The sequence below is a fragment of the Salarias fasciatus genome, chromosome 14, assembly GCF_902148845.1.
Source record: "Salarias fasciatus chromosome 14, fSalaFa1.1, whole genome shotgun sequence".
Classification (NCBI taxonomy): domain Eukaryota; kingdom Metazoa; phylum Chordata; class Actinopteri; order Blenniiformes; family Blenniidae; genus Salarias; species Salarias fasciatus.
Window position 1 is genome coordinate 5,359,119 of NC_043758.1, and position 13,124 is coordinate 5,372,242.

The following is a 13,124-nucleotide window of genomic DNA, read 5'->3' on the forward strand; positions in this document are numbered from 1 at the left end:
GCTCTCTTCCTCCGGAGAGCACAGTCGTCTAATCTCTCACGCCGAGGAGAAGGGATTTAGGAGAAATGACCTGTACTCACTCACTTTCTCCTGCCTCCCTTCCTCTCATATCCTCCAAGGGTTGTAAATACCCGCTGCTGCATCCTTCCTCCCTTCCTTCCTTCCTTTCTCCCGGTCACTCCCACTCCCGCGTTCCCATTTTTCCCCGCTGGATGGCTCTCATCAGCATGCAGCACCACTCGCCGGGCTGCTCCTCGGGACCGGGCAGGCTGGCAGACAGGCAGGCTGACTTGTCAATAAGGAGCCACAGAAACGGGGAACCTCGGCGAGGCCTCCAGCCCTGCCGCCGACGTCCTCTCTCCCCGTCGTGCAAACTGCCCCCGGCTAATGAGCACGTAATTGTTGGGCAAGCGAAAGAGAAATTGGGAAAGTGAGGTGGAAGAAATAAAGCTAGAAGGTGAGAGGTGTAATGGAGAAGCTGCATAGCGGGAGATGAGGGAAGCAAAAGGGCAGATTGCTCCAATAAACAAAGACACAAGGTAGTCAATCTGTCCTAAATATGTGGCGCAGTACAGAAGAGAGGAGGAGGAACGCGGTGTCTGAATCTGAGAGACTGTGGGGGGGGGAACGGGGCTCGGTGGGAGGCGACATTGAGAGCGAGCCGTTTCAAGGACAACATGGAAATATCACATTCAGGCGCTACAAGGCAGCGGTGGCTGAGGCCACACCGGAGCGGGAGAGCAGCCAGGGAGCTGCAGGAGAAAGAAGGAGATCAAGGACACAAAGCCATGTTTCCAAAATATCTGACAACGCCAAGCGAGAGAAGGTGACAGGTTTACCGAGCGGGAACGCCGAAAGAGGAGCGAGTTATTGACCCGACGCCAGAGAAGATTCGATACGACTCCGCCAAAACAAAAAAGCACAAACATCAAACAGCTGGACAAAATCGTACTTATGCATAGATGGTCTTTACTCAGAGGGATCATAAATATTCAGAGGGGCGTTCGCCAAGTCACGGAAATTGATTACAGTTAGTAGTCGGGGTGCACACAATGGCGCAAAATGTATTAGTTATCGCGACATCAACATGCGGCGCCATGCTGGTGTAGGAAAAAGACTAACTGAAATTCCACTTTTAATATACTGTACTTTCATCCTCTGCAAATCCATCCATCCAAAGATATAATCTCTCCAGGGAGTCCTGGACCGATCCCAGGATGTGGCTGTTTGAATCCATCATGCCATTCAATCAGTGATAACCCGAACTGATGTAGACCAGGAAAACACCCCCCAAAAAAGACCAGTCACATTCTCATTAGTCCAATACTACGTCGTGCAAAAAACATCCGTAACCGTTCTGTTTGTGAAAATGTGAGCCTCTAAAAGACCAGCGAGCCTGAATCTGGCTCACAGGAACATTTTCCTCACTCGAGTGTTAACTGGGAGACAGCCTAATCATTCTCATATTTCAAATTCACATGTGCCGCGAACCCTGTTGAGGTGACGCTAAAAAAGCATTTTCCAACCTGCAGAGCAAAATTTTAGAGAACATATTAAACATTTATTACAATTTTCACTCTGCCATCTTTCTGGAGCTGGATTACTTTTTTTTCCCCCCCCTGACTCTGGCCTCCTGCGTGTGGTGCCACGCTCCCATAAGCTGACTTTAAATGAATCTGTGCTATGATTACAGGGCGAGGGGCAGAAGCGAGGGGCTTTGCAGACAACGGCACAGCGGCGCAACGACGCTGCCAACATAGGCCGCCATGCCCAAGGCAACGCGCAGAAAGCCATCTACACCCAGGGAGCATGATGGATGTAATGTAGATATGCTTATCTGCCATTAAGCCTTGCTCTGCCCTCACTCAGCCTCTCTGCAGGGGGAGGGCGGAGGGATTTCAATCACACTGGTGAAGAATATAACTCTGGTGAGACACGCGGAGGCCAACAGATAATCAGTCACGTCTCTGTGGAGAAGACACAGACTCCACAGCGGGAGCATCCGTCTCCGAGCCCGTCTACTGTACTGGCTTTGCTCGATCGTCTGACCTTGGCCCCACCCGCCCTGCGGCTCGTTCCCCGTGGTGCTCGGCGCGAGTCGAGCCCCTCCGCGGCGTCCCGCTACATCTGGGACTGAGTTGGACAAATCCCTCTGCCCTCGCATGACGGGAAGCAGAGTCCGCCGAGCGGCGGCGCTAAATATCAAACGTCCGCACGAGATGCGACCCTCACCGGAGGGAGTGGCTGGCGGGTGGGTGGGTGGGGGGAATGGACGGGGCGGAGCCCGGCGGAGGCGGCGAGCTGCTCAGGAAAAGGCTCTATAATTAGCAGCCGGAAGATCAAATGACTTTTAATGGGTTTGTCTGAAAACAGCAGACTATTTCAGATTTGCGCTCAGAGCTATATTCATATCTCATCAAACTAATGGAATTCTCTGGAGTGCTTGATTGGTTTTTATCTCAGATCAAAATGGCTGATAGAGGTGTGTAGCTGCAGCGTTCATTAGCTGCACTTTTGTAATGAAAACGGGCGTTCCAGGCCACGAAATGGTGAAAGGAAACCTCGAGCAAAAAAAAAAAAAAAAAAAAAAAAAAAAAAAAACGTGCACGCTGTGGTCTGAAGACAATCCTTCAACCGCTGATCGGACCGCACTCTGAATTCACGACGCGATGCACAATCATCGTTGCCTCGGAAGTCATTTTGCATGGATGTTTAAGTGAGAATGGGCTTATAATGACTTCTTGTGACAGATAATGGAAATCTCTACTGGTCATTAGTTAGAGGATTAAAAAGAGAAACACTACAAGGATAATATCAGGGTCATAGCTCAGCTACCGGCAGATCTGTGCGGAGGGAGCCCTGGCGCAGAATGCTAAACACGCAGGCTACAATCAGGCGGCGGCCATGCAGCAATACACAAAGAGAGCCAAGAGAAATGCTTCCAGGGGCTGTCCGCTGCGGAGGGAGCTTTCACATCAGCTGATTGATCAATCAACAGAAAATTAACAGCATTCATCTAATAATTAAGTCAAGTATTTGCTGATTTCATCGTCTCAGGATTAGGAAGATATCGTATTTATCTGTTTTGTGTGCTTGGAAATTGAGGTTTAAACAGAATAAGGCAAACAGATAAGATATCCTGAGGTATTGTGCCATTGCTTAGAGAAACAGAAAACAGAAAAACAAAACTAAAACTCATCTTGGGGGGATTAACTGATAAAACGGATTTAAAAAAAATAATCCAGCCCTTCTTTGATTGTGTGCAAAATTAGCAAATAATAACTATTTTACAAGCATCAAAACAAAGAAAATTCTAAACATAAAAATTGTAACATAAATGGATATTTAATGTTTTAATTAATAATAGGTACATCTGATCCAGTTTTACAAATGTGCTCCTGGTAATTCTTACATGCAAACTGTACTAAAAAGGAAGTCTGTATTTAATTTGACATGCGTTTCATTCCTGAAGAGGTAAATAAAAGTGAAACCTGAGGGCTGTGTTTAAACTCTCACTCTTACTGTCTCGTGGTGTTTGTGCGTCTCACCACTGCTTATCACAAACCAAGAGTTTCCGCTGGCATTTAGGGACTTAACGCTCACTTCTGCATAACCCTCCATCTGAATCACACCGAACGCCAACATCCACCACTTATTATCACTTTGAGGGCAGAACGAAGATCTGCTGGCTTGAGCTCCCCATCATGCATGAACACCTATTATGGAATTAATTACAGTGTGTGAAGGCAGGGGCTTTGGGATAATGACGGGGAGAAACGCAACGCTTCCCCCTCATTTCCATTCTTGAAAAAAAATAAATAAATAAACATTTTCTTTTCGACCTTCCCTCCTTGAGGGGGGGGTGAATTCTCCCCTTGTCCTGTCTGCGCCCTGAGCGGACCATCCTACAGGGCTGCCGTTTGTCCTTGGCCACCTTGAGAAAGTGCTGTCTCAGACAGACTGCTAACGGGGCGTTCACATAGCCGGACTACCAGCAGCAGCAGCAGCAGCAGCAGCAGCACAGGCCTCACTCGCTCTCTCTGGGGGGATACAGTTACACTGCAATGCTTCTATCTCTTACCATTCTGACATTTTCATTTCCCCCCCCCACTCTCCTGAGGAAAGAAGAGGATAAACTTAGTGGGAGGAAAAAAAAAAAAAAAAAAAAAAGACCCAGGATGAAGTCCATGTTGCCCTTGGTTCCAGTCTGGATGATACCATTTCCACTACAGGCGCGGGGGGTAAGAAGAGAGGAGCGACATGAAGGAAGCTGGTAAGCAGGAGAGCTGGAACTAACATGCTCTGTTTTCCCTGACAGCAAATGGAGTATTTGTGCAGCGCTGCAGCAAGGCGGCGCGCCAGACATTCAGGCAGCTGAACAGCAGCACCTCCCCAACTCTCTGTCAGCCTCAAAACCATGTCACTGTCTCTCTACCTGACCATGCATAAGCTACAGGGTAAAATCGCCGGCAGAGGAGCCCCACGTGGACGGGAGCGTCCTGAACGGCATACTGAAACGGGCTGCAGAGTCACTCCAGGACACAAGACGTCCAAAAATGGCTTCCCCACATCCATATGCTATAACAGAGCTTCATATGCAGGAGGAGACACAAATACAAACATAAATATAGACAAAGCCACAACAGAACACATCGAGAGACAAATAGAAACTTCAAGAAAATTCACATCATTTACAAATGAAGTTTGGAAAACTGGGTCTGACTTGAATTCGTCACGTTTGACATGAGAGACACAATCCAGATGAAGATGGTTCAAACACCACTGGGGGGAAAAAAAACATCTCCTTGAGCACTGACTGGTGCGGATGAGCGTGGTAACAGCAGGAGACGAAGCTCTTTGATGCTCAGCTGCCTGCCTCCATTTTATTCCACTTTGCAGAAGTGAAATAAATAACGGGCGGACAAATCAGTGCAAAGGCCAAGCCCGAGCCGGCGTATGACTCAGTGAGGTTACGAAACGAGAGGCGCACACCTGAATTAAACCGGGAGGAGACGCCGGGCCAACGCTTCCCCGCATACGGACGTACGGAGGACGGGGACGAGACAGGAGGGGCCATAGGCACGGAGTGCAGCGCATCTCATAGATAGCACAGCAGATATTTTATTCATGGGTAGAAAATCTCAAGCAGCAAGAATGACTCACAGAGCCACGGGGACACACACACACAAACACGCACACAGACGGAGCGGGAGGGGGGTGACCGGGTTTTAAGCCACCTACACTGACTTTCTTCTCTTTGTCAAAGAGAAAATACATTAAAAAATGAAGTCTGATGGCAGGGCTGCTTGTAAAGGTATTCATGTGTCCTGAACCTGCCGGCGTGTAGAGATGCATTCATCGCCGTCTCAGGCAGAGAGCCGCACACAACACAACAAAGCACGGCGTCGGCACTTCAGGCTATGCATTCCTGAGCACTCCGCCATATAAAGGAAGGCTTGTGCATCTGAGCTGAAGCAGGCCGCGTTCTGAAGAAGAAACAGAAAGACAAAAAAAAAAAAAAAAAGAAAGAAAGAAAGAAAGAAAGGCGGCCAGACTCAGGTGTGGTGGCGTTCACCTTGACGGCGTGCACGAGGGGGTCTGCCACAGCGGCGTGAGTTGGCCTACATATGGGAGGAGGCCGGATGCAGCCGAGGCGATGTGCAGTCATGGGTGTGTCGACATGAACCCACTCACTCCGTGCCAAGTCCCCGGCACCCAGGATCTCTCGCCGAGAAAAAACTGACTAATATGTGATGAGCCGAGCTGCAGGAGGAGGATTCGGGAGCACAAATACACACACACACACACACACACACACACACACACACACTCACACAAACACAGATGAGCAACCACACATTTCAAGCTGTTAAAAAAAAAAAAAAAGAAGGCAAAACTAGAAGGCAACTCTGTTCACTTGGGATAATTAGAGCACACGCAGGGCTTGGGAGACAAAGCCTGGCATCGTGAGAACAAGGCTCATCTGATGAGGCCTCTCTATTTAAATCCTCTGGATGAGCCCGGAGTGTGTCTGTCGATGGAATCGCTCCGGGAGACTCGCTCGCAGGAAGAAACAGTCACGGCAGCGAAAAGGAAGACGCAGGGCGACAGACGAAGACAGACAAGCGGAGATGATCCGAGTGGCGCGAAGGTGTCTTTGAAAAAACGAAAGAAGAGAGATTAAGAGCTTAGATTCAATCAGACGCCCCTTCCCACTGTTCGTCACAGAGCACAGATCAGACTTCGCCGCTGAGCGAACACGGCCGATGTTACGCGCAGGTGACTCACTGCGCTCGGTGGCACTTTGAAGTCGGTTTGCCTCTGCAGGGCGTGGAAATGTGGGCTTGACTGAACGAGCGGGGGACCGAGCGCGGCAGAGCGCAGGGCCCTGGGATTAGTACCTTCCCCTTTGCAGATCTATAAGCACGCAGTGTTTCTTGTCACTAAGAGGATTCGCGGGATACGGGGGCCGTCCCGACAATCGAAAGCAAAGGTTTAAGGCGCTAATCTACAAATTCAAGGGCGAGCGAGGGCTGATTCCGTGCTGATGGAGCGACACGCCGCCGCCTTCAACCTGACTGACAGGGCAGGACGTGGAGGTCAAAAAGGCAATCTTAACAGCTCAGAGGAGGGAAAAGAGAGAGGCGGCAGAAAGCTTTAACACGGCTCCGCCACCCACAACGACGCATTGAGAGGCCGTTATTGAACACAAGTGCCACTGATTGTTGTTGTTTTTTTTTTTTTTTTTCCTCTTCGGGAGCGAAAGGTTGCCAGCGGCCTGGTTCTGCCCCTCATTTGTGCTCACCTCTGTATGGAAACAACACCCCGGCTTGTCCCGGGCTATTCAGGGGAACACAAAAGGCCCTCATAGGGAATCACTCAGCCCTGCTAACAGACGGCTCCGTAACACCCGCCCCGACAATCACAGCCGAGCGGGCCCAGTCATTCACATGCAATTGTTCACTATCAGTCCGCCGTGCAGAGCAAACACACAAGAGAAAAGCACACTTTAATATCGACGCCGGCCTCCAGCACGCACGCAGGCTCCGGCTGATAAATGGGAAGAGGCTGCTGCAAGAGGACTGCAACCAAAGAGCAGCGAGCGCAGCAGCAAAGCCATTTTTGGAGGTTTGTGCCGAACAGAGCAGATGTAGCCAACATCTCTGCGTTTCTCCTGCTCCTCTCTGGTCACTCTGACTGGGAAAACAGACTTTCGGGCCAAAATACTGCAGATTCCAAACAAGTCCCTCCCGTGCACGCTCTGTCTTGCCTCGGATTTGGACACACGCTGATATATTTGATGCTACAGGCCAGCTGGAAGGGGAACATTTTTTTGAGAGGGATTTTAAGACACACAAAAATGCGATGTGCCGTTGCATAACATGTAGTCATTTTTTTCGCACCGTGTGTCACTTCCGTGATAATCTCTGCTTGCTTAAGTCAGCGGAGAATAGAATGTACCGAATGCATCAACCGTTCCAGATATTCTGTTCCATTAATCCAGTGGGAACCCTATCAGCGAATGCCTCCGCACCGTGATGCAATTCTCAGGGTAAACCTGATTCGTGGCGCTCGCCTCTGCCCTATTTTTTTTTTTTTCAAATTAGCCCTAGAAAAAAAGCACAGCTGTTCACTCCAGATTTTCCAAAAGGTGATTAAAATTGAAATAGCACGCCGTTCCCTGCTTGCTGTTAATGAAACCATCAGGAGAAGAACCCCTCCTCTGAAGGCTCGGCGGACTGGAAAAGCTTGCGACAGAGATGCTCAGATGAGAGGGGGGGTAAAATACAGCTGAAGAAACAAAGCTCGCAATCTGGCGCTCTCGCAGGTATCTGACAAAACAAAACTGTTTACACAGCTGTAAGTAGCTGGCTAATCCCAGAACGCTTCAAAAAAAAGAGAGAGGAGGAACTACAGAACAAGAGAGCCGCCTCATTGCCAACATGTGCAAATATACGGGGAACAATGGGAGGGTGGCAGGTGGAGTCGGAGGAATAAACCTCGCTGCACCGTCACAGACGCTCTCCACAGGTCCATTAACTGGAGATCAAGGTCCGGGAGCAGAGAGAGTCTGTCTCCACCTCATCTGAGGGTCCAGCAGCCCCTCAGGCCGGCTCCGACGGCACATACCACAGCAGCTTCACTCTTAAACAACAGTGGAAGCAGCGACTGTCAGGTCCTGACATATCAACAGCATGCTGGTAGAGACGGACTGAACTGCAAATTCAGAATGACATTTGAACAAATGAGCGGGATTCATTGACAGAAACCCAAATTATTTCACACCTGGTGGCAGTTGAGCAGAAGTCAGAAACATAAAAGAACAAGAAATGGAGTGAAAAAGGACTTAAACCACAAACTCACGCAGGGAAAATCAGAGACGAATCTGAAAACACATCATGCAATGAATGAAGCGTTTGTATTTATCACAAACTGCATGTGGACCTGATTCTGAGCAGCCTTACAATAAAAACCGGTTGTCTTCCCCGGTGAAATGTTCATGTTCTTCCAGATTTAAAGCATGGCGTATTAATTGAATTGCTGTGTCTAAATGGATGACATGTGTGTTTCTGTGTTTTCGCTGTGATGGACTGATGGCCTTTCCAAGTGATGAAGTGTCTTTCAGCCACTGTAAAATGGGACTGGCGCCAGCTGCCCGTGTCCTGAGTTGGACAAAGAGGCACAGATGATGGATCGAGATCCATATTACCTGCATGTGGTGCCTCACTGCAACTGCCCAACAAAAAATAAACTAAAAATGTGCCTTGTCATTCAGGATTAAAGCACAAGAATCTTCAGCTTTACAGCCAAGGAGCACAGCAGCCACCATAAATCTCTCAATTTAATCGTAGTGACTAATCATGAAAATTCATTGATTTCTGTCCATTAATCATCTGGGGGGAGTCTGTACAGTATCGACTGGCCCGTCGCTGCGGTCAGAGAGGCTGACTGAGGAGGCAGTCATTGGCAGGGAGGAGCAGAGAGTGGGGACAGGTCTTTGTGAGAGAGTGCAGCAGCATGGATTTAGTTGGGGACGTAATAACCATTATTTCCTCCCCACACACGCATACACACACAATGCCAGCCAATGCTGCCTCAAAATGGCCGAGGGTTTATTTTGTCGCAAATGCAGGAGGGGAGGAAAAGCATCCACTGATAACTACTTTGCTCAGCGGAGCCAGGAGGAGACGTCTTGTTAAAATGGTTTGTCATGGTTGCCTCCACAGTGAGGAGGAACACTTGTGTTTACCCTGGGAGGGGGGAGGAAGGGAAGGGAAGGGAAGGGAAGGGAAGGGAAGGGGGGGGCGGTTTGCTCTGAAAATGGGTGCATTGTTATCTGATGACACACACGTCTGACACTGCAGGGACAATCACAGCAGGGGAGCAGGTAAAGTGTGCACGTGTGAGTGCTCGTGGAGGAAGAACACCCCGCATTTGGATCTGGAGAGGCTCTGATTGTAATGACATGACAGATGAAGACAGTGGAAGCCCCCTGCTGAGCAGGAGCTGAGGGTCTGCATCCTGTTGACATGGGGAAACCTGAATACCTTGATATGGGATTTCCTCTTCTATAATGATAATGTACAGCGTGTGTGTGTGTGTGTGTGTGTGTGTGTGTCCCAAAAGGCCTGACTAAGCACTGCCTGTCTTTTTTTTTGTGTGATCTCTGCAGCAAATCCCACAATAATTCTCCTTTTGGGTCATTGATCAACTCACCAGCAAAGCGCAATCAGAGCTGAAGACAGGTTGAGGACTGACCTGAAAGCAGCTGATTAATATTTAACCACCTCTAATCTCTGAACAAATAAGACAATGCACAAAAAAAAAAAGCTGGAAAAATGGAACAAAAGCTAGATTCATTGGAGCGTATTGATCTGTCCCGTTAGTTGTGGAGATGTTGACCAGGAAGTGGTCAAACCTGATCGATAGAGTCAACCTGATCAAACCATCTTATCTGAGGACAGAGGGAATCAGTCTTCCCGGGAGAAACAGCCTGCAGTTTGTCTGAAAACAGCCGATCGGAGGAGATTCGACCCACCTCGATGTATCCGGACAGCGCGGGGACCACGATGCCCAGGACCAGGAGCGATATGGCGGGGACCGAACCCATCTTCCTGGAGCTCCGGGTGCGCGACTGCAAAGAACTTAGATCCTCTCACCACTATCTGTGAAAAATACTCTAAATAAAAATGAGGCGTCCGGAGGAGTCTGGAGCGAAGCAAGTCCTGGGAATAAATCTGTCGGTGCGTCCCGGAGAGCAGGATCCGCTCGGTTCCAACCGGAGCTCGACAGCAAAATGTTGGAGGGACTGAGTGAGAGAGACGGTCTGCGGTGGAAGAGTGGCTCCGCCGCCTCCTCCTCCTCCTACCCCTCCTACTCCTGCCCCCCTTCCACCTCCTCCTCCTCCTCCTCCTCCTCCCCGGGAATCATCCACAGGAGAGCGCACTGCGCCACCAGGCGGACAGCCGCTGCCTATCCTAATAACAAGATTAATAACAATAAAAAAAAATAATAATAAAATAATAATAATAATAATAATAATAATAATAATAATAATAATAATAATACAAATAAATTGATTTCAGTGACTTAAATCGTTTTAAAAAAAAATAATTAAATAATTTCCCCCATTATTATGTAATTGTCCACGGAAAACAATGCAAATTCCATCATAAAGTGTTAAAATTCTAAAGTTACAAAGGGGAGGAAAGTTTCCGGTAAATTTCCACGGTAGTGGGGCTTTCTGGAAATTCATAGATGCAGAATATGCAATAAAATGATTAAATTCAAAGCCCCTAACCCTAATCTGGAATATTTGTTTATGTTTTAAAGCTAAATTCTGAGATAAAAGTCACAATTCCGAGGGAAAAAAGATGCTGGATATTAATTGTACATTGATAACAATCATATCATAAATATACATACTGTAATTGTCTTTCCCGCTCACTGAATTTTAAATTTTTTTCTCAGAATTTTTACTAATGTGCTGAATTGAGATTTTTCCCAAAATGTTCACTGATTTCTGATTTGTTTCACTGGATTTGCACATTATTCTCAGATTTTTGAGATTAATATCATACGTAGTATGGACATAGTATTGTTTCCCAGAATTCTGAGTTTAATGTCAGAATCCTTCCTTATAGGAACATGAGGGCATTTTATTGAATTATCCTGAAACGGCGCTATGGGTTGTGGGAATTCAATGAGCGTCTTATAGAACACTGTCTTGTCCTTTCTCCCAGCTTTAAAGCAACACTAAGGAACTTTTCAACCTTAATAAAACATTTTAATATCTTTTGTGATGATACATCGACTTACAACTAGTTGAATGACCCCTCTGTCACGGCCTGAGGCCGTCAGTATTGCTTTCACTTGGACTAAGCAACTGTGAGGAGGGTGGTAGGAACACGAGGAACCCTGCCCACTAAAAAACTCCAAATATGCGGACTGCTTTACGGCATGCGTCACATCATGATATAACATTGTTTAGTCACCATTACATTCATTACCTCGTCGTTATCTGTCCTTTACACAGCCACTGGAAACAAATGAAGGTGAGTTCAGTCTGACAGCACGCCACAGGGAGCAGCATTTTACAACGCCATGCGCTCGTCCTCATGGGAACTGCAGTATTCGTTCAAGCAAAACACTACCGCTTTTGTCCACTGGCGCCGCCAAAATCACCGAAAACTGAAAGTTCCTTAGAGTTGTTTTAAGCGCACAGGTTTGTCATCCAGGTATTGTGTTGTCAAAGGATTACACTATTTCAAATTATATTAGAAGAGCCCATCTGTGATCTGTTATACTGCTGGAGGAAGTAAATAAGTCCAGAAATGATCCTACTGTTTACCTTAATCCTTTTTCTACATCTATAAACAAAATGTGAATATGATTCATTATTGATATGAGTCACCCGTTCTGTCGTTCATTTCTAAACTCACAACATATAAACCAAAATGGATTTTTTTTTCAGAAAAATCCTAATATTTTTGGTTTGTTCATCTGAATTGTGATGATTATGACGTGTTTCTTGTTCAAATAAGGAAAACAACTGATCAAATAAAATATTTTGATCAAATCAAACAAAAAAGGCTTTACATATTCCACTGTAGAATAAATCTATAATAAAAAGATCCAAGTTCCAGAGTTTAATAAAAACTATGAGAAAAATGTACTTTTCCTGTGATATACAGAGGTGTAGTGGTTAGCAGAGAGACCTTTAGTGTGTGTGTGTGTGTGTGTGTGTCATATATTCGGTGGAGAAGAGTATGCCTGATAAAAACACCCCGAAAGGAAAATATCCTTTGCTTTCATGCAAAACTTTAAAATATCCATCAAAAAACAGAAAACACAAAATATCTCAGAATCAAATGAAATCTTGGGTCTTCAGCTAGTTTTAAAACCTCCACTGAACAGATCTGTTTCACATGTGGTACACAAGTACACAGAGAAGAGAGAGAAAAGCAGGATAAGCATTTAAAAACTCAGATAAGAGAGACAGATAAGAGCAATGCCATTTAAGATTTATTAAAAACTGTACTTGCTTGCACAGGTGCAGAGAGGCCAGCAGTGCGGCAATATGCTCATATTTACTCGCTCTAACTCCCTCCTTTATAAGCCTTTCATAATCATTTTATTCTGGTCAAAGTTGTCCAGTATTTTTTTCCACTGTGATGTGCTTGCAAAACAGATAAGTTTTTTTCTTAGAATCATAGTTGAGAGTTCAAGGAGAAAAGGTTGTAAACCACTGATTTAAACTAAAATACCAGAAAAATGAAAAAAAGAAAAGAGAAAAACACACAAGGATACTGCAGCCTGCACATCTGGGGACATAGTAAATAAAATCATTTTTTAAATTCTCATTTTTTGAGCACAGTGGAAAAGCTCTCAAAGGGACTTTGAAATTAAATTAGATCACCCGTTTGGTTGTTAGCTCAAATATGTGTCACCCGCTTGCTGCCTTTAACTGCAGGATGATAAATGTGGAGTTTCCCAGAAGGCTAATACAAAAATAGAGGGTTTCTTTCAATGCTGCCAAGGATGCGGATTCACCTGTATGCTTGATAAGTGGAAAGAAACACACAAGTGAAACTTTCTGAACAGGTGAAAGTCGAAACATGCCT

At 46.4% G+C, this 13,124-nt stretch overlaps 1 protein-coding gene across 7 annotated transcripts in view; it reads right to left on the reverse strand.

Moving 5' to 3' along the window:
* The window catches only part of aplp2 (amyloid beta (A4) precursor-like protein 2), a 66,563-nt gene extending 56,236 nt beyond the window's left edge, over positions 1 to 10,327 (reverse strand). For 3 of the 7 annotated variants that reach the window (XM_030107873.1, XM_030107872.1, XM_030107867.1), the window contains exon 1: positions 10,040 to 10,326. In XM_030107873.1, coding sequence (XP_029963733.1) covers positions 10,040 to 10,111 — 72 coding nt within the window. In that variant the 5' untranslated portion in view covers positions 10,112 to 10,326. Of the gene's footprint in view, positions 1 to 10,039 lie in introns of all 7 variants that reach the window. The other 4 variants (XM_030107868.1, XM_030107869.1, XM_030107874.1 and 1 more) reach the window with 3 other exon arrangements.
* Between the last annotated feature and the right edge of the window lie 2,797 nt (positions 10,328 to 13,124).